The 21,449-nt window shown below is 44.6% G+C and overlaps 1 protein-coding gene across 1 annotated transcript in view; it reads left to right on the forward strand.

Moving 5' to 3' along the window:
* The first annotated feature begins 3,511 nt into the window (after positions 1-3,511).
* KISS1R (KISS1 receptor) overlaps positions 3,512-21,449 on the forward strand; it is a 483,392-nt gene continuing 465,454 nt past the window's right edge. The window contains exon 1 of the mRNA XM_073593503.1: positions 3,512-4,210. Within this exon, the coding sequence (XP_073449604.1) occupies positions 3,973-4,210 (238 nt within the window). The 5' untranslated portion in view covers positions 3,512-3,972. The remainder of the gene's footprint in view (positions 4,211-21,449) is intronic.

Genomic DNA, 21,449 nt, shown 5'->3' on the forward strand with positions numbered 1-21,449 from the left:
GAAATCATGTGTGGATGACATCAATCTTCAAGCAATCTTCAAACAAGTGGAACATAAAACAACAAAACAACTGTTGGTCACGGCGGACCCGAGGTGTGCTTTCTCTGGGCTGCAGTCTCACTGCAATCTCACCCCTCCCTTCGGCTATCCTCCACTCCTCCGTGCACTCAAACTTCCTGACTCCTGTGTAGTAAACCGCGCTGTGTGTCATGTCTCACAGCCACGCCCCCGACATGTTTCGTCATCAGTAGACTTAATCATGGGATCCAATCCCATGATTAAGTCTACTGATGATTCCCACATTCGGTCTCTGTGACTCTTTCATCTCTGTTAATACTAAAACTCCTGCTGCTTCTAAACTTCTCAGCCTAACCTCCTCTTTTGACCTGAAGCAATGAATACATGCTTCTACTCACCCTTGTATTCTCCAATCTATGCACTTGTTGCAACCTCTCCAACAATCCTTTTCCTCTCTCTGATTACTAGCTTATCATTTCACATTCTCTCCCTATATTCCATCTCCCCTCCCTCCAATCGCCTAACAGTTACCCATAGAAACCTTTGCCACTCTAACCTTTTTCTTTTCTATTCATCTACCTCTATGACAAAATATCATCCCTGTCCTGCCCTAACCTAGCCACTTCTGTCTACAACAGTTCACTATCATCCTCCCTGGATGCGCTTGCCCTCCTCACTACTTCTCTACTGTGTGTAGGTGCCATTAATTGTTGATAGCACCTCAAACACATCTAGGAAATTCAGTGCATTTGCTGCCACCAAGCCATATGGTGCCGCATTTGGTTTGGTAGAGTGTAATTTTTAGTCACACCTGTTCTATTTTTTTGCACATTCCCATGTTTTTGGCAGCCCATTGAATGAATAGGCTGTCAAGAATTAAGTACACAGGAATGCCCAAAAATGCATGTAAACCAGCCCTGTGCCAGACCTGATGTCTGCGCCAGATCTCATGCATGTGCATTTTTTTTTTGCTGAAAAATTTTATATTAAAAAGGAGGTGATGTCCCTCCTTGGGTTTTTCATCTATTCAAACCCTCATATTTCTTTCATGTGATCTCTTTTCTATGCAAATACAATAACTTTTTGATTCTTCATTGTTTCAATGAAAGCAATCATTGTCAGGCAATATAGATTATGGAACCCGTGTCCAAAAGCCTTCTTTTTTAGACAAAATTGACTGATCCACTGATAGAAACAATGTACATGTTCATAAACTCTAATATCCTAAAATAGGTTCTACTGTATAATTGCAAGTGACTCATCTCTGTACATCTCCACTAATAAGAAATGAAGCAATTATTTATCTTTATTTTTTACTTTTTGGACCAATTCACTCTTTTCCATTGTGGTAACTCACTAAAACACACATTCCCACAATGCACAGCAACCCACTTGCTTTTTTTGCAGTGCCTTGTGGTGCCATTTCTTGTGATTCAGTGCTTTGAGGTGCACTGTAGAGCAATGCATTGCTTAAAAAGACTCATGTGAGTATTCTGATTAGTTGTGGTGCATTGTAGAAATTGTGAAGGGACTGCTTGTAATGCAGGTTAATGCACAAAATAACATGTGTTAATGCACCACAACTGATTGCGTAAGAGTGAATCAGCCTTCAACTTTTTTCTTGTCCTAGTGACATAATAAGAGGCTATGGGCTTGATTTACTAAAGGATAATAGACTATTCACTTTGCCAGGGAAGTGGCAAGTGAATTTTCCCCAGAGCTTAGTTAATGAGGCTCTGCTGCTTCTATTAATCATCAAATCATGTGCAGGCAAAAATGCTAGTTTGTTTCCCTGCTTTCTTTGCACGTAATTCGGAATCCTCTGCATAGTGTAATTTCACCACATTCACCAGGCTCTGGAGCAAAGTGCAACTTTCCTTACAGAAAGAAAAACAGTATTTGCATTTAGTAAATCAACCCCTATATGACCAATTGGGAAATTGGAAAAGGAAAGCACTAAAAACTAGACAAGTATTTTAATCCCTTCCCTGCTGCCTGGGGCTTTTATTGTTTCAGTGACCTCATTGAAAAAATTCTTCTCACTTCCTGTCTCAGTGACACAGCAGTGGTTCTATTGCTTCCCTATTCTATGCAAAACAAAGGAACAACCATAAATATAAAACTCTTTGTGCTAGGTTCCCTTGTTTTCCTGACTTTTCCATATTTCTGATTAAAAATTATTGAGAAAATGATTCTCCCATTTAGCCATATCCTATTCACAAGACATTGCTTAAGCATATTCCATTAATTTAGGTGTATTCTATTCACAAATACCCTAGACACTACTTGGGCATATTCTTTTCACTAATGTGTGTTCTATTCTTAAATACTCTAGACACTGCTTGGGCATGTTCCCTTAGGTGTGAGCAGCCTATTGCATTAGGGTGTGCACTCCAAACCTCAAAAACACATGCTGTTCTCTTCAGCCTCAGCTGCACGGGGCAGTGAATGAATGGGAAGTGCTGTGTGCTGATGTTCATGCACAAACTTAAGCATAGTAAGCACCATTTACTATGCTTCAGTTATGAATGAACACAGTGAGCAAGTGTGTTCATTTGGAAAAGAAAGGGGCCGGTAATTGACTTACTTACTAGCCCTTTCCCCCACTCTCTATCCTGAAACATACCCCACAGCAACTGAGGAGCTGAATTTTCTGAATTAATTTTCTGAATTAATAAGAAATAATAAGCAGCCGAGGAGCTGAATTTTCTGAATTCATTTTCTGAATTAATAAGAAGTACATTTTTCAGAGAGGAGGGAAGCCATCAGCACAGAGCGGTGAGGGGCCAACAAGGGGGGGGGGGGGCCTGGGCAGTAGGGGGAATCTGCACCACACGTAGTGATTAGGGTGTACCCTAGGGTTGCCACATCATCCGTTTAATCCAGGACACATATTAATTACACAGGTTCTGTGACTGATTAAGGTGGTAATCAACTCACTTGGTGCCTTATCTGCATTAAATCAGCCTCAGAACCTGGGTAATTAATATGTGTCCTGGATTAAAGGGATGATATGGCAACCCTAGTGTACCCACACACCTGGCACACTCCCTGTGCACGCCTATGCATGTTCCATTTTATTTAGGTGTATTCTATTCACAAATACCCTAGACACTGCTTTAGAGTTGATACGTTTCCTCAGCAACCATCATTCATCATTGATAAAATATTTCTTTCAAAATATCACATGTATTTCTTATTAATTCAGAAAATTCAGCTCCTGAGAGTCCCTTCCGGTATTGAAAGGGCATCCGGAGCAGAATCAAGCTGAGAACTACATATCCCTAAAGCACAGTATGATATATTTTTTTTTTAATTAGAAGATTTGAAAGAAAAATGATGTAGGTGTGAAAACCTACTGCAAAGTGCTTGAAATATATGTTGTAATTGTGCAGTCATGATATTGTATGTTCTGTAGCATCTCTGGTATTGGCAGCAGTTGCTGACGTCCCTACATATGTCTTTAGAAAGCTCTTTTGCTGGCTTCAGACTGTTCTGCCAATTCTGGCTGAAGAGGACGCATTGTGTGGTGCTGAAGGGACAGCTCCGGACTAATACGGGCAGGATTTCGTGGTGCTGAATGGACAGCTCCGGACCAGAAACGCTAAATCCCAACTGCACCCCTCTGCTGCCACACATAAACTTTACTTTTATTAACCTGGCAATGGTTGACACTCCAAAAACATCTATTGCTTCTGTGTGTATAGCTCAGCTTTCTTTTGTAAAACGAATCGGTTGCATGAAGCCTGTCAATGCTGTACTATCGTTTTCATTCATTGGTATGAGCACTGGATTTTAAATCTTCCTATAGTTTAATTCTTTGAAAACGGAATTAAAAAGAGCCTTTGAAAGTCGAAAGAGCTCCAGAACCTTTGCATTGCATGTGGGTGCAGCCCTCAGGTGAGCTGTCACAGGTGCCCTGAGAGGGGAGATGCAGGATTTCTCCGTCTTACCATGGAGAACTATTCTGCCCTCTTCTATAATGACTCCTGTATGGGGCTGATGCTGTACCCATGCATCAACATCTCTGAGGACATAGGCGACCCCCCTAAACCACCGAAATTAGTGGATGCCTGGCTTGTACCTCTCTTTTTTGCCATACTGATGCTCATTGGTCTTGCCGGGAACACTCTGGTTATCTATGTTATCTCCAAACACAAGCAGATGAGGACGGTCACCAATTTCTACATAGGTAAGAAATGCTAAATGAGTATGTGTTAAAACAGAGACGCTATGTGTGAGAGATTAGAGGTCCATCGTGCAAAATTAGAAAATTGTCCTGGATCCTAAACTGATGAACAACAATAAATCACAAATCTGTATATGTGCAAAGCACCTAACAAACTCTGTAAAAAAAGTGTTGTGTTCTCTGTGTAATAAATTATCATAAAAATAAAATGTCCGTTCCTCTCATAGAAGCGTTGTAAGGATGACCATACACAATGCTGTGTGATTGTACAATCTAATTTAAGGCTACTATCAACTTTGTAGTACAAAGGCCTGTCTGATTAAATATTAGTTGAATTGTTTGTTTAGGTTTGTCCTCAAATTAATTAGCTTTGGCAATTCTAAAGGATATTGTATATAGTGTATGGCCAGCTTATGCCACATAGCTCTCTAGTGGATAAACTGAATTAAAACTAAAATTAAAAATAATAATAATATATATATATATATATATATATATATATATATATATATATATATATATATATATATATATATATATATATATATATATATATATATATATATATATATATATATATATATATATGAAAAGTGCTACTATCTCTGTCATGAATTAAAAAAAAATGTTCACACTCTAATAAACTATTGTGTCATGGATTCATATTTGTCACAAACAAATGGCCATATATCCAACTATATATTACAATATATATTTCTATAAAAATCATGTGATCTCAAAGTTCATAAATCATTATAAAGTATTCCGTGCTCCACCATACATCAAATAAAGTGCATCATATAATGTGTCTTGTGCTCCAAAAAAGTGCATATATCTCCATCTGTTCAACAATACCACATCTTCATCCACAGTGTTCACACCCTTGTGTCACACTAGCTTTTCAATCTAGCAACTCACGAGAGGGAGCGATTGAAACGATTGAATCAATCTTTATTACTATATCATCTCAGGATCAGCTCGCCTCTAGCTTCCAAGCTTCTAGCTTTCACACACTTATGCCAATTTACTCAGCTATAAGTTAATCCTCAATGGAGAACCAGAATAAAAACAAAGAGAAGCTGCATTGCATAAAACCCTCTTTTTATTAAAAAAAAAATCATAAAATATTGCACTTACATAGTATGAGTGTCAAACAAGACACTCAGGAAGAATAACTCAATATACTATACAATATAACTTTAAGCCATGCCAGCTCCAGCCATAATCCAAAGGCTGCGAGCAAGGCAGTGACTGCGTTGAATGATCCACATCCAATAAATAGAGTGCACACAATTTTTGATTCATGACACAGAGATAATAGCACTGTCACAAATTTATTTTACATTTTAATTTATTAAAGAATATTTGTTATACTGTAATGATAGTAGCTACACAGTTATAGGTTTCATTATTATTTCTGTGGTGCAGACCTGTAGATTATATTAGTGGATAAACTGAACCTGATTACATTGGAGGCTCTACTGTATACTGTATTTTTCAGATGGTAGACGCAAAGGTATAGCTAGCTGCTTACACACAATTAGGGATGAGCCGAACACCCCCGGTTCGGTTCGCACCAGAACTTGCGAACAGGCAAAAAATTTGTGCGAACACCATTAAAGTCTATGGGACACGAACATGAAAAATCAAAAGTGCTAATTTTATAGGCTTATATGCAAGTTATTGCCGTAAAAAGTGTTTAGGGACCCGGGTCCTGCCCCAGGGGACATGTATCAATGCCAAAAAAAATTGAAAAAACTGCAGTTTTTTGGGGAGCAGTGATTTTAATAATGCTTAAAGTGAAGCAATAAAAAGGAAAAGGAGGGACGAGAGAGCGCCCCCCTCCTGAACCATACCAGGCCACATGCCCTCAACATGGGGAAGATGCTTTGGGGTCCCCCCAAAACACCTTTTCCCCCCATGTTGATGGGGACAAGGGCCTCATCCCCACATCCCTTGCCAGGTGGTTGTGGGGTCTGCGGGTGGGGGGTTTATTGGAATCTGGAAGCCCCCTTTAACAAGGGGACCCCCAGATCCCGACCCCCCTATGTGAATGAGTATCGGGTACATTGTACCCCTACCCATTCACCAATAAAAGTGTCAAAACGTTAAAAATGACAGTAGACAATTTGAGGCAAGTCCTTTACTTAAAAAAAAAACTGTCTGTGATGTCCATTCATCTTCAATCACATCTGATGACCCAATTAAAAAAAAACTGAGTCAGCTGTCATCGCTGACTGAGGCCTCTTCGCGATGACAGCTGTTATATAGCTGAGGGAGGCAGAGTTCTTTCAGTTTATTTTTTTATCGGGTCGTCGGACGCTGTGATTGAAGATGAATGGACATTACAGGACAGGTTTTTTTTTAATAAAGGACTTGTCCCAAATTGTCTGTCATTTTTAGCATTTTGACACTTTTTTGGGTGAATGAGTAAGGTTACAATGTACCCGATACCCATTCACATAGGGGGGGCAGGATCTGGGGGTCCCATTGTTAAAGGGGGCTTCCAGATTCTAATAAGCCCCCGCCTGCAGACCCCCACACCACCGGGAAGGGTTGTGAGGATGAGGCCCTTGTTCATCAACATGGGGACAAGGTGTTTTGGGGGGGCCCCAAAGCATCCTCCCCATGTTGAGGGCATGGATACAAGAGGAGTCGCCCTGGGACTTTAAATGAGGTGAGTATGGTTAGCCAATATTTACCAACAGTATATGCAAAATGGATTTATTGCAAGCTGTCGTGCGTATAAAGCACAACAGCGTTAGTAAACAGGCCAGTAGAGTATACATACAATATAAAAAAGGAAACAATCCACATACAAAGGTATTGTCAGAGGAATAACAGAAACTTTGTTTGCCAATACCAGCATTTCCCTGTACGCCTGCGTGGCAGAATGGCTATAGGCGCATGCGGGTACGCGATTTAGCGGACCGCGTCACGGCGCAACGGCACACATATACGTGCAAGTCAGCGGACGGCGAAACGGCGTAAGCACGTACGCACGTACGCATCTTAGCCGCACACGTGAGTTCCCCTGGCGGCCCAATAAAAAGCAGCCCAGCTCTCTGGCTTATTGCTGGTTTGTCATTTCAGCTTCTGTGTTCCTGTTCCTTGTTCTGCTATTGACTCCTGCCTGTTGTGACCCGGATTGCCTTGACCACTCTTGAACTTCTCCTGCACCTTGACCTCGGCTTGCTTAACGGATTCCTCTTCAGTCTGCTCCAGTGTTTGACCCCCGGCTTCTCTTTAAAGACTTCGCTACTGCCTGCTCCAGTGTTTGACCCCCGGCCTGTCTTGGACTCTCCTATTGATTGATTCCTGTGTATGACCTTGGCTTGTTTAAACGGACTTCCTTCCTACCTGCTTGCTGTGTTTGGCCCCCTGGCTTCTCTACATACTTTGTTCCAGTTATCTACTTCAGGACCAAGGTGTTGGAGCCCCAGTCTGATTCCTCTGCTGATCACCGTCCGGGTGTACCCTGCACGGACTACTACCAGACAGAAGTTCAACACGCAGGCTCCTACTAGTGCCTGGCGACCCATGCCTCTCTGTGCCCGATACCCTCTGTGCCACCTCCAGGGGTATAGCGCACTCAGCTGCAAGGGGAGCCGCTCTCAGCATCTCGGCCCTGGTGAGTACCCTGACAGGTATATAATCGCATATAGCAGCAATGTTCAAACATCAAAATTATATACAAGCATCGGTAGTACCCAACGCGTTTCACGAGACCATGCTCGCTCTTCAGGGGTAGATGCTTAACTGTATCTGCAAGTAATTATATACTAACAGAGTTAGACAGGAAGGTGAGTGATCGTAGGGGTCTGAGTTAGATCCCATACTCACCAATAGGCTGGACCCGGCCATCAATCACTGACTCAAAAGGTGGTGGCAGTACCAGACATCCAGCTCAGGAGCCGAGAAGGGGGAGCAGCAAACAACCTCAGAAAGGTTACAGCTGGAGAAACAACACGGCTATGGTGTGTGAAAGTGTCCCCTAGGAGTATCACCTCATCCATAATGGATGTCAACTAAAAATAATGAATAAAAGAGAAGTATAATTATTTGTCAAGTGACCCTGCAAATGCAGATGAGCTGAATGCAGTAAAATAGTATGTATGTAAATATTCATAAACCAGCATGAATTTAATGCCGGTATGGACAGGGAAACAAGAAGGGGCAATAAACATTATCATTAAAAGTGTAAGAGGATAAATTGACAAAAAGTGTATGAAGTGTGGAGGGCACTGGGGATAGAACATGTGGGGTAATGTATGCTGAAGTGAAACCTAAGTTAAATAATGCCAAAAGTTAAATATACAGTTCTGAGAAGGTTAGAATCTGCCCCTCGTGGGGGTGCAGCTGTGGTTGCAAACAGGACTGTGAATGAGAGATGCCGCCATACTGGGCTCCAGCTTATACCCACGGGGGGGAACCAATGCTCTGTCCTCAGCATCATGTACGGGTGAACAAGGCGTGCGAGCGCAGGAGACGTTCGCCGCCATAGGGGCTGCGCAGGTGCAGTGTCCCTGGTTCCCCGGTAATGGTCCACACAGCCCGTGTTGAGGGCATGTGCCCTGGTACGGTTCAGGAGGGGGGGCGAGGGAGCCCCCCCATTTCCTGCGGCCTGCCAGATTGTGTGCTCGGATAAGGGTCTGGTATGGATTTTGGGGGGCCCCTACACCATTTTTTTTAAAAATTTTGCCTTGGGGTTCCCCGTAAAATCCATATCAGACCTGAAGGGCATGGCATGGATTTTGGGGGCTGACCCCTATGCCATTTTTTTTTAATTTTGGCGCACGGTTCCCCTTAATATCCATACCAGACCTGAAGGGCCTGGAATAGATTTTGGGGGGGCTCCATGCAATTTTTTTTTATTTGGGTGCGGGTTTCCTCTTAATATCCATACCAGAACCAAAGGGCCTGGTAATGGACTGGGGGGGAACCCATGCCATTTTTTTCAATGATTTTTCTCTTTATTGCCGGGACCAACAATACATTACAGCCGCAAGTAGTTTTAAATGACATTTTTTCCTTTACAAATGACATTTTGCTGTGGTATTGTTCTAAATACAGGAAAAATGCTCTACTTTACAGGCATACTAAGGACACCCCCCAGGCATGATATTTAAAGGAATATTTCATTTTTATTGTTTCACTTTAAGCATTATTAAAATTACTGCTCCCAAAAAAACAGCCGTTTTAAAAACTTTTTTTGCATTGATACATGTCCCTTGGGACAGGACCCGGATCCCCAAACACTTTTTATGGCAATAACTTGCATATAAGCCTTTAATATTAGCACTTTTGGTTTTTCATGTTAGTGTCCCATAGACTTTAACAGCATTCCGTGGCTTTTTCAAATTTTCTGCGAACGCCACATATTGCTCGCTGTTCGGCGAACGGGTGAATACCCGATGTTCGAGTCGTTCTTACGTTCAACTTAAACATCGGGCTCATCCCTACACATGATCTATAGATAAAATATGTGGAAAGTTTCAGTGTGTATTCTGTATGCAAATTTGATTTAGACATAAAATTGTGAATGTATTTTATATGACTTTGGTAAAAACATATGAGCTTCTATTTTATCTACTACAGATCAGCATAATGTCTATTATATCTGCTACAAGTATGGAGTTTAAACTATTAAATGTTTAAAGGTATTGATCCATATATAGGTCAGCTGTAAACTTTATATTAACCTATTTTACCATGAGTGTTACCATTTGTTGCTACAGTCTCTTCAGCTCTTAGCAGGAGTTCAGTAGTGTTGGGCGAACTGTTCCAGCATGAGTTTGGGCCAAACATTTACCTGTTCTGATGAACATCTAAATTTGCAGGGTGTTCACTGGGTGTTCGCCCCATCGAACACCCTGCAATGCACTAAGCGCTGCACAGTGCATTCTGCGCCCTGATTGGGCAAAGCTTTGCCCAATCAGGGCACAGTGTAAGCTGGTTGTTAAGGAACAGGGCTGGGAAGCCAGCCGCAGCGTCCCTAACAAGTGATGAGTCATCAGCTGTCAATGGGTTTCCCCGCTGACAGGTAAATAAAAAAAAAGCGGTTAAAAAAAAAAATGGCGTGGGGTCCCCCTTTTCAGTCTATACCAGGTTTTTTGGGTCATTTATGGAGTTTAAGAAGAATCCCATTTAATTTAAATGACATGGTCCCCCAAATTCATATCTGGGTCCCCCCCCAGACCCTTATCCAGGCATGCAGCCTGGCAGGTCAGGGGAATGAGTGAGCGCCCACCCTGGACCATACCAGGCCACATGCCCTCAACATGGGGGGCCGGTGGTTGTGGGGGTCTGAAGGCGGGGGGCTTATCAGAATCTAGAAGCCCCCTTTAACAGCGGTGCCCACAGATTCCGCCCCCCCCATGTGAATGAGTATTGGGTAGATAGTAAAAACAGAAGACAAATTTTTGACAAATCCTTTTTGACAAATTTTTGACAAAATAAAGAAAAAGTGTCCCTCGATGTAAATCCATCATCAATTACGCTGCACGCCGCCACACCGCCGACCCAAATTTTTTTTCTTTAAATAAACTCTCTACCTTCTGGGATGCCTCCTCTGGGCGTTGACAGCTCTTCTATAGGTAAGGGCGGGGCCCTGCCCCTTTGTGACATCCATGATGTTACAAGGGGGCGGAGCCACCACGTGACATTGCCATGTGGCCCTGCGCTTACCTATATAACAACTGTCAAAGCACAGAGGAAGGGAAGCATTTATTTTTGATTTTTTTTTTTCAGATTGGCAGGCGGTGTGATTGACGATGGATTTACATTGAGGGACACTGTTTTTTTATTTTTTAATAAAGGATTGGTCAAAAATGTCTTCTTTTTTTATTTTTTTGTGGTGTGTTGGCATGTGGTTTTCCTTAAAATCAATACCAGACCCAAAGGACCTGGAATGAACTGGAGGGGGGGCATGCCATTTTTTGCTTTTTTATTTCAATAGCCGGGTGTCGGCAATTGCAATCGCGAGTCATTTTAAATGTTATTTGACTCATTATTTTTTTTTCTTTAGAAATGTCAGTTTTGTTGCAGCATGTTCTGTATATGCTACAGATGCGCCACTTTACAGGCAGACTAAGGAGACCCCCCAGGCACTATTTTTAAAGGAAGTTTTCATTTTTACTGTTGCACGTTAAGCATAATTAAAATCAATGCTTCTGAAAACAAACGATTGTCTTTAAAAAAAAAAATGTTTGCATTGATACATGTCCCCCAGGGCAGTACCCAGACCCCCATACCCCTGTTATGGCCAATTACTTGCATCTAAGCCTTTAAAATGGGCACTTTTGATTTTTCCTGTCCAGCTCCCATAGACTTCAATGGGGTTTTCCGTTCAGAATTTTTCCCCTGTTCAGGAGTACTGCTTCAAACCGAACAGGGGGGTGTTCGGCCCATGTCTAGAGTTCAGTAAATATGGCTATACACTATACAATTTGATTGTACAATCCCTGTACAATCTCCTTTAAATTTATCAAAACTTTGTAATATGAGGACAAACCTAAACAATCCATTCAATGTGTATCCAATTGTGCAGGCACTTTCATTACGTAGTTGTTGGTAGATCTGAAGATGATTGTACAATCAGATTGTATAGCATTTGGTCAGCTGAAGAGCAGCTAGGGAAAAGAGTCAATCTTTTAAAATAAAGTTGTCAAATGTTTAATAGCAGAACCTATGCTCATGCACCTATTGACAGCAAATTCAGATGGCATACACAGTAAATACAGTGACTTTTCTGATATATTGAGATTTTCTTAGTCTAAATGTAAATATTCCAAAAGTTCTTATTTTGATTAAATTATGTTCAATTGAAGGATAGGGACACAGTATTTTAACACACTGTTAGTAAAAAATCATGCTGTTTATTCCCTCTGGTGAACTGCTGCAGCATAGCATGTAGTAATCAGACGGATTTTGGAAGTTGATTATTCTCCTCTATAGTTCTATAAGGAGGTACAGCCTCATTCATGTTTTTGTGAATCGCTCCAGGGTACAAGAGCTGGGAGCTCTGCTAGTAAGGAAACCACAGTGTATAGAATTGTCTGATTGTACCCAAAGGCATGCTGTCTAATGCTGGCCATACACTATACGAAAAATCGGCCGAAAAATCGTTCGTATGGACACTTCGTTCGTTTTTCGGCAAGTTAGTGGGTACAAATCGATAATCGTTTATGACGTTTTTGTGGAAAAAAAACGAACGGCATGTTTGGAAAATTTCTGCCGAACGTACGATAAATTGCAAGGTTAATGTGTTTCCCGTCCGAACTGCCTGCACTAGGTATATGTAAAAAAACGAACACAAAATTATTTATTCATGTCCACTGAACAGATTATCGGACATTATATGATGGCACGATCGTTTGCGGTCACGGTCGAACGTTCGTTTTTCGAAAATGGGTTCGGCCGATTTTCTGTATAGTGTATGGCCAGCATTAAGCTGGCCATACACCTATAGATTATCTGCAGATTTTCTATGGTTAGTTGGAAAAAGTGCAACAGATTTCTCCATGTTCACTAAACTGTGTGGATGGAGGAATCTTCCACTTTTTCCATCTAACCATAGAAAATCTGCAGATAATCTATAGGTGTGTGGCCAGCTTTACTGATGGCTATCCCAATAGCTAATTAGCAGAGCATGATAGACCTCTACACCACCTGGCCTTTGAGACAACATCTACCTGCCTTTAATGACCTAGGTTTAGCAGCCCACAGATAAGCAAAAGCACTGAGCTTGGCAAAGAGAGCCAGAAGAAGTGTTTATTTCAGTGGAGAGGAGACAGAACACAGGAAAATTAGTACAGCAATCTGCTGTCAACACGGCTTTTCTTTTTCTTTTGTGGGAAGGGTGGGCTTGTCTCCCACCTTATACAATCAACATTTTCCCAGCATAACAGGATCTCCACCCCTGTGTCCAGACTTTGTAGATTACCAACAGGGTGTGTGCTCAGGTGAGCACAGCACTTATAATGAGGGTATGAGAAGACCTAATGGCTCCTAGTTGGAGACTGCTCCATACCCAGAGACACAGGAGCCCTATAAAGGGCAGAGGTACTGCTAAAGAGAGCCAGGTGGGCTAGCATTTTCTTTTGTGTTTATTTTCTGCATGAATACTGATGGTAAAGGTATTGCTGATGATACATGCACGTAATTGTGATGTGTTCAAAAGTAATGAGGAAAGAGGGATGTCTCCCTTGGCAACTAGATGCAGAGCCACAGGGTTGTCCATGGAAGTCTCAGGGGCTCTCCATGTGTTTGAGCCAGAGATTTTCCAGGCCAGCACTGAATTTTTTCTGGTGGAACAGACTGGGTCTACACCATGCAGTGAGAGTTTGTGTGAGCAGTCCGTTTACCATCTGTGTAACACAGTTGGTAAGGGGTTAAGTCATCTGGCCAAAGCTGAAGGTACACAGCTGAGTGTGTTGGCGCCCCAGGATCAAGGTGGTGATGGTGTATTGCAGCCTGCCTTGTTTGAAACATTAGCAAAGAGTAAAAGCATGTTGTCAAAATGTGATTTATATAGAACTGACAAAGGTACTGTTTGTGCTGCAGAATCCCAGGTGCCTCCTAGAGCAGATGATGAGGTACTGCTGAGCCCTCATAATGGAAGCACAATGGATTGGGACAGTTGGGCCAAACAATTACTAGCCATGTTAGACAAGGCTATGTTGAGTGACAGGGGTGTGAATACAACTGCTACGCTAGACAGGGAAATTGCAGAGCGACCGATGGTTGAGGGTGCATTGGTCCCTGCAAGGGATGTTTTCCTCCAGTCGGAAGGACTAGATCAGGGCGCATGCATGGCAGATGTGGTATTCACAGCCCAGCAGCTGAATGTCAAGTGTCGCGGTGACAATGTAACGAATGTTGACTTGCAGAGGCTTATTGGTGAGTTAGAGGGCATGAGTGTGAGACATGTGTCTGACAGTGGTTCAGAGGCACGTCAGGCTGTGATCGGTACTTCCAGTGAGGTTGTGGCCCCTCAAGCTGCAGTGAATGAGCCCCTCCATGTCTCTAATAAGGGAAAGGTCCCCCAAAAATGTTTTGCATATTGATGTGGAGTGTGTAGAAATTAGATTTGCTAGCGGAACTGGTGAAAGCACATGGTACCAAAGGGTGGAGCCAGGTAATACAAGCTGTGCTGGGTAACATTAATCACCAGTGAAACTGGGTGGTACAGTGCTTATTAATAGTCTGGCAAGTGATCTCACAGTTCCCTGTGAGGGTGCTTCCGGATACGGATCAGTACAGAAGGCGGCTGAGCAGGGTTTAGTAAATGGCACGGATACTGCCTCACCCACTAGACCACCTAAGAAGGAAGGGCCAGATATGGACGTGGCAAAAGCAGAGATTCTGTCACCTGCAGAGAAGTACAAGTTGGAGAACCCGGAGACGCTTTCAAATATAGTATGGAGAGGAGCAAAAAATTGTGACGTGGAATAAGTGTGAGCTCGCAAAGATTGGTACTGCTAGAAATGCTTCATGCGTTGTTCAATGTCAGTTGTTAGGACAACTGCCCAGAGATTTGGACAACAGGTGAAATAAAGCCTTGTGAAGCTCCCATAGGGGATAGCTGCTCACCTGTGTGTTGTCCCTCCTTGGGCCTGGTCCTAACAAACCCAGAGCAAGAAAGAACTGACGGTATTGGTAATTGGAGAAATGGTGACTTATTGCTGAATGTTAATGTAAATAGTGGTCTGGATATGAAAATAATTTTTTTTTTTTTCTTGGAAAATGAGCATGATAAACAGATATTGAGCTCTGGGGAGTTGGTAGTCAAAGATAAAGGCAAAAGAGTTGGTAAACCCAAGAGACCTATCGTGGATGGAGGGGGGGGGAAGGTGGTTCCTCATCAGGCGTAGTGTCTGGTGCAGGTTCCCTACAGAATTCGGAAACTGAGTTGGAAGGAAGTAGCAGGAAAGGCAGGGGGCCACCAGAAAAGAAATGTGAGCTCAGGAACCCCAAGGACAGAGTGAGTAGGCTGAGGGTACAGAACTGTAGGACCCCGTGGTGATCCAGGGTAGGGCGAGCATGGAAACGGCACCGAAAAAAAGATTGGGCCTACACAGCGAACAGGGTATGCACATTTGCTTGGTGCAAGGCTACAGAGCATAAATGTGGACTGGAGAAAACTGCTTTCGCAGGTTTTGGTATTCGGTCATGGGGCTCTGTAGTTTGGAGATTCCATAGTGTCTTGGGTGGGACGGGATCTCCAACCGTGTGTCCAGACTTTGTAGATTACCAGCAGGGTGTGTGCTCAGGTGAGCACAGCACTTATGAGGGTATGGGAAGACCTCATGGCTCCCCGTTGGCAACTGCTCCACACCCAGAGAGACAGGTGGTCTCCAGGAGTCAGAGGGGCTGCAGGAGGCAGCCAGAACATATGACTGCAAGAGGCAGTGCAACGGCTTGAGGACTAAGGCCAGAGCAGAGCTGTGGGCGCTAAAGTGAAGCCATCCACATTGAGGAAGCCTGTGGTCTGTGTGACCAGGATAAAGGGCAGAGGTACTGCTAAAGAGAGCCAGGTGGGCTAGCGTTTTCTTGATAGCAACGCAGCCATTGGCTGCCGCTGCTGTCAATCAAATCCAATGACGTGGGGGGCGGGGCCGAATCCGGCATTCTGTGTCTATAGATGCAAATGCTGAACTCGGGAGAGCGCTTCTTCTTCTAGGGGGGCTATCTGATGTGGGGAGGAGCTGTAAGAGCTGCCAGGGGACCTCAGATGATGAGGTTCGGGGCCACTCTGTGCAAAACAAGCTGCACAGTGGAGGTAAGTATGATATGTTTGTTGTTGGTGGTTTTTTTTTTTTTTTTTTTTTTAAATAACACCTTCCTATCAAAGCAGCGCGAGAAAAACTGGCATGGGTTCCCCTTTGGGTGCATGCCAGGCCCTTCAGTCTGGTATGAATATTAAAGGGAACCCCCTACGCCGAAAAACGGGATCCCCCCCCCCCCAAATCCATACCAGACCCTTATCCGAGCACACAGCCCAGCTGGTCAGGAAAGGGGGTGGGGACGAGCGAGCGCCCCCCCCCCCCCCTCCTGAACTGTGCCAGGCCATATGCCCTCAGCATGGGGAATGGGTGCTTTGGGGAAGGGGGGGCGTGCTGCAGCCCCCCCACCCCAAAGCACCTTGTCCCCATGTTGATGAAGACAAGGGCCTCTTCCAACAACCCTGGCCATTGGTTGTCGGGGTCTGCGGGCGGGGCTTATCGGAATCCGGGAGCCCCCTTTAATAAGGGGGCCCCCAGATCCCGGCCCCCCACCCTATGTGAATGAGTATGGGGTATATGGTACCTAAGTGTCAAAAAAAAAACACTACACAGGTTTTTAAAGTAATTTTTATTAGACAGCTCGGGGGGTCATCTTCCGGCTTCGGGGCCTTCTTCTGACTTCAGGGGTCACTCCAGTTCTTCTCCACTGTCTCCGGCCTTTTCTCCCATTTGACCTGTTCTCCAGGTCTTCTGCCGGGCTCCTCCGCTATCTTCTGCTCTTTTGCTAGCGGAGGAGCCCGGTCTGCTGCCTTCTTCCCTCTTCTCTTCTTCCGATATTGACACGACGCTCTGTGCGCTCCGCTCTGACTTATATAGGTGGTGACCCCGCCCACTTATGCCGTCACAGTCCCTGGGCATGCTGGGACTGTGACGTTTTAGGGGGTGTAGTCAACATCACCTGGTGTCCACGCCCCCTTATGCCGTCAGTCCCAGCATGCCCAGGGACTGTGACGGCATAAGGGGACGGGGTCACCGCTTATATAAGCCATAGCAGAGCGCACAGAGAGCATTCCAGCCAGAGAGAGCGTAGTGTCAACATCGGAAGAAAAGAGGGCAGAAGGCAGCAGACTGGGCTCCTCCGCTAGCAGAAGATAGCGGAGGAGCTTGGCAGAAGACCCGGAGAGCGTGGAGAACAGGTCGAACAACGGGAGAAAAGGCCGGAGACAGTGGAGAAGAACCGAAGAAACCACCCCCCCACCCCGAGCTCCCGGATTCCGATAAGCCCCCCCCCGCAGACCCCGACAACCAACTGCCAGGGTTGTCGGGAAGAGGCCCTTGTCCTCATCAACATGGGGACAAGGTGCTTTGGGGTGGGGGGCCGCAGCGCGTTCCCCTTCCCCAAAGCACCCATCCCCCATGTTGAAGGCATTTGGCCTGGCATGGTTCAGGAGGGGGGGACGCTCGCTTGTCCCCACCCCTTTTCCTGACCGGCTGGGCTGCGTGCTCGGATAAGGGTCTGGTATGGATTTCGGGAGGAACCCCACGTGGCGTTTTGCGGGTGGATTTAACCCCTTTTCGGCTGCTAGCGGAGGTTAAAACTGCTAGCGGCCGAATACCGCCAGTAAAGCAGTGCAAAAAATAGCGCACTTTTTAATGATGCCACCTGCACCGCCCCAGTGTGAAAGGGGCCTAAGGCTCCCCTCACATGGTTGACCTTTCAGGTCCACCTCGGACCTGAACGGACACTCCATAGACCTCTATGGAGGGTCGGATGTCAGTGGTGACATGTCCGCTGACATCCGACCCACTCCAATCCTAAAAAGTGTAACAGAGGAAAAACCTAATTTTCCATCATCGGATCGGTGACGACGGACTCTACGGTCCGTCATCATCCGATTCCCCCATAGAGGAGAGCGGCGCTCTAACAGGTCTGTTCCTGCACAGTGTGCAGAGACAGACATGTCATCTGCCTACCCAGCGGGGATTGACTGAATGATCCCCCGCTGAGTAGAGCAGGCTCCGTACACGGGGTACAAAGTCCCATCGTGTGTATGGGGCTTAAACACCAGAAATTCAAGTTTTCATATCTTTAAAGGTCACCATACACTGGCCATTCAGTTAGATCTTCCATAATTCCATAAATTAGATTCAGTGCAAGAGAATGTGTGTGTGTGTGTGTGTGTGTGTGTATATAGTTGGCGGCCAGAGAGGTGGTCAATTGACCGGTTACCAGGCACTATTCTAACTGCATTCCATATATGCAGCTAGCAGCCTCTGGGTACTTGGCAACTATATTTTTACTAAGCAGTAATAAAGATAAAAGAATGAATTAAAAGAAAAAGGTAAGTAAGTTTGGTTAAACGAATTAATGGATTGGAGGGTCAGAGTAATATATGTCAGCCCAATTAGAATACAGGAATTGTGAAAAGGATATGGTAGAATATGGAGTGTATAAAGAAATGCTTGTGTATACATAGTATAAGAGTGACCCAAGAGAGTGAAGAGTGATACATACAGGGTGTGCAAGACCACAGTGAAAAGCTAGTGGAGCACAAAGGTCCAAAAAGTGAACAGTGTATGACTGAAGGGGAAGAAAAAGAAGTCACCACTAGGGCCTAATACAGAAAAAAACAGCAGGATGAACCCAAATATACCTTAATAAGTGTTGAAGCAGATATGAGGCTGCGCCAAATCGCCCTATATAAACTATAGTTTGTGACCTGGCCCGGGATTGGCAACAAGTTGTCAGGCTCAGTGGATCAATGTCCAAACCGAGTCGACAAGTCTGAAATACATATACATAAAAAGAGTACCATGAGTATCCGCACAGGGGTACATAATGTCTTTGTTATTAAGTATAAAGGCAAAGATGGAGCAAGAACATACTGCTCAAGTGTATACTTACAGTGCAGGAGCTGCATAGACTTCTGACCCACCAAGTACAGATCCAGAAGCATTTGCATGTGTATATATACTTACTAGGGGCGTATCAAAATGGATCCACTGCAGGTGTGCATCTCCCCCCCCCAGAATACAACCCCCAACCGGGGGCCGATCAGATCAGACCGTCATGGCCGCCATTCAGGCAGCCTCGTGTGGCTTCCCCGGCGTTTGGGACGGGCGTGTGGCCCCGAAATGACGACGTAACCACATGATGTACCTACGTCACACGTGCGGGGCCCCGCGCATGCGCAGTGACGCGAACGTCTGGGAATGGTCCAGGACGCAGCCGGCAAGGAAGAAAAATCCCCAAGGCGGCAGCCGGTACCAGCCGGGTGCCTGATGGGGGGGGGGGGGGGGGGGTGGTGGTGGTTATGGTTGGGGAGCCGCTAGATGGTAACTGGTCCACCCCCCCCTCCCTTTGCCGGGAAGGCTCATAGGAGGGCAAAAACCCAATCCGGAAGTAGTGGCAGCACGTGTCAGATCCCCAAGGGGAGAGCAAGGGAGCCAAAACAGGAAACATCACAACCATTTACATTTGCCTATAAACAGAAGAGATGTGTAGAAACAAATACATGACATGCGTAGGTATGTTCTCCCAAACTCATTTCAATTGACACGATGACCAGACATCATATATATAATATACATATACATATGACATCATTTATAAGTAAGGGACAATAATCACATTAATTGATAACTCTGCAAGGAAACAATTAATAAAATGAGAGAAAAAGGGACAAAATAAAAATAAAAAACAAAACCGAAAAACAGATCATCCACAAGGGGGAGGGGAAATATGACAACCATTTATTGGGTTTTCCCTGAAACAAAGCCCTTTAAAAATGGGGCAAATGAGAGGTGGCATCTAATTTGAATATCCACCTCTGTTCATGTTGCAACAAAGTTTTTTTTTTTTTTTTTTTTTTTTTTTTTTTTTTTATTCCAATCACCGCCTCGATCTGCTATATGAATCCGATCGAGTGCGGTGAAGGATACTTTGGGCATCCTGTAGTTGTGTACTGTCACCACATGGCCAAGTGGCACATAGTGGTTACCGATTTGCATGTGATAGATATGTTTTGAGATACGACGATGGAAGTTGTTTAAGTTGTGATGTAGTCAAGACCATCAATGATAAAATCATTCAATGCTTCATCGTATTTCTGGCTCCACTGTAGGAGTGCCCGTACAGCACGACTAAAACACTGTTCAATCTTTGGATCGTTCCCATGTGGGCATTGCTCCTTTTGCCAATACATAAGACGGGGGGGAAAAAACATTCTGCCTCCCGAATGGAGTACTGTTTAAGCCCGCGCACTTCACCAACTGCCAGACAAGAGGAGCGGTGTAGCTCATGTCATGCGAATGCGGGGCATACTATGTCGGGAAGACAAAACAAGAATTCCATCGTATCTCAAAACATATCTATCACATGCAAATTGGTAACCACTTGGCCGACATGTGGTGACAATACACAACTACAGGATGCCCAAAGTATCCTTCACCGCATTCGATCGGATTCATATACCAGATCGAGGCAGTGATTGGAATAAAACTTTGTTGCAACATGAACAGAGGTGGATATTCAAATTTAGATGCCACCTCCTTTCCAGGATTAAATGAGGCTATCTCATTTGCCCCATTTTTAAAGGGCTTTGTTTCAGGGAAAACCCAATAAATGGTTGTCATATTTCCCCTCCCCCTTGTGGATGATCTGTTTTTCGGTTTTGTTTTTTATTTTTATTTTGTCCCTTTTTCTCATTTTATTTTTGTTTCCTTGCAGAGTTATCAATTAATGTGATTATTGTCCCTTACTTATGTCTCATGTATATGTATATTATATATGATGTCTGGTTTATACCATCATGTCAATTGAAATGAGTTTGGGAGAACATACCTACACATGTCATGTATTTGTTTCTACATATCTCTTCTGTTTATAGGCAAATGTAAATGGTTGTGATGTTTCCTGTTTTGGCTCCCTCGCTCTCCCCTTGGGGATCTGACACACTTGCTACCTCCAGATTGGGGTTTTTTTTTTTCCTCCTATGTGCCTTCCCGGCAAGGGGGGGCCCAGTTATCACCTAGCGGCTCCTCTCCTCCCTCCGCCCCCCCTTTTCCCCCATCAGGCACCCAGGCTGGTACCGGCTGCCGCATTGGGGATTTTTCTTCCTTGCCGGCGGCATTCCGGACCATTCCCAGACGTTCGCATCACTGCGCATGCACGGGGCCCCGCGTGTGTGACGTGGTTACGATGGGAATGATGTCATTTCGGAGCCGCACGCCCATCCCGAACGCCGGGGAAGCCACATGAGGCTGCCTGAATGGCGGCCATGGCTGTCTATCTGATCAACCCCCCCCCCCCCCGTTGGGGGTTGTATTCTGGGGGGGGGGGGATGCACACCTGCAGTGGATCCATTTTGATTGGGATAAGCCCGTAGTAAGTATATATACATGCAAATGCTTCTGGATCTGTGGTCGTCTCTACTTGGTGGGTCAGAAGTCTATGCAGCTCCTGCACTGTAAGTATACACTTGAGCAGTATGTTCTTGTGCTATATTTGCCTTTGC

The sequence above is a fragment of the Aquarana catesbeiana genome, linkage group LG01 (genome assembly GCF_042186555.1).
Source record: "Aquarana catesbeiana isolate 2022-GZ linkage group LG01, ASM4218655v1, whole genome shotgun sequence".
Lineage (NCBI taxonomy): Eukaryota > Metazoa > Chordata > Amphibia > Anura > Ranidae > Aquarana > Aquarana catesbeiana.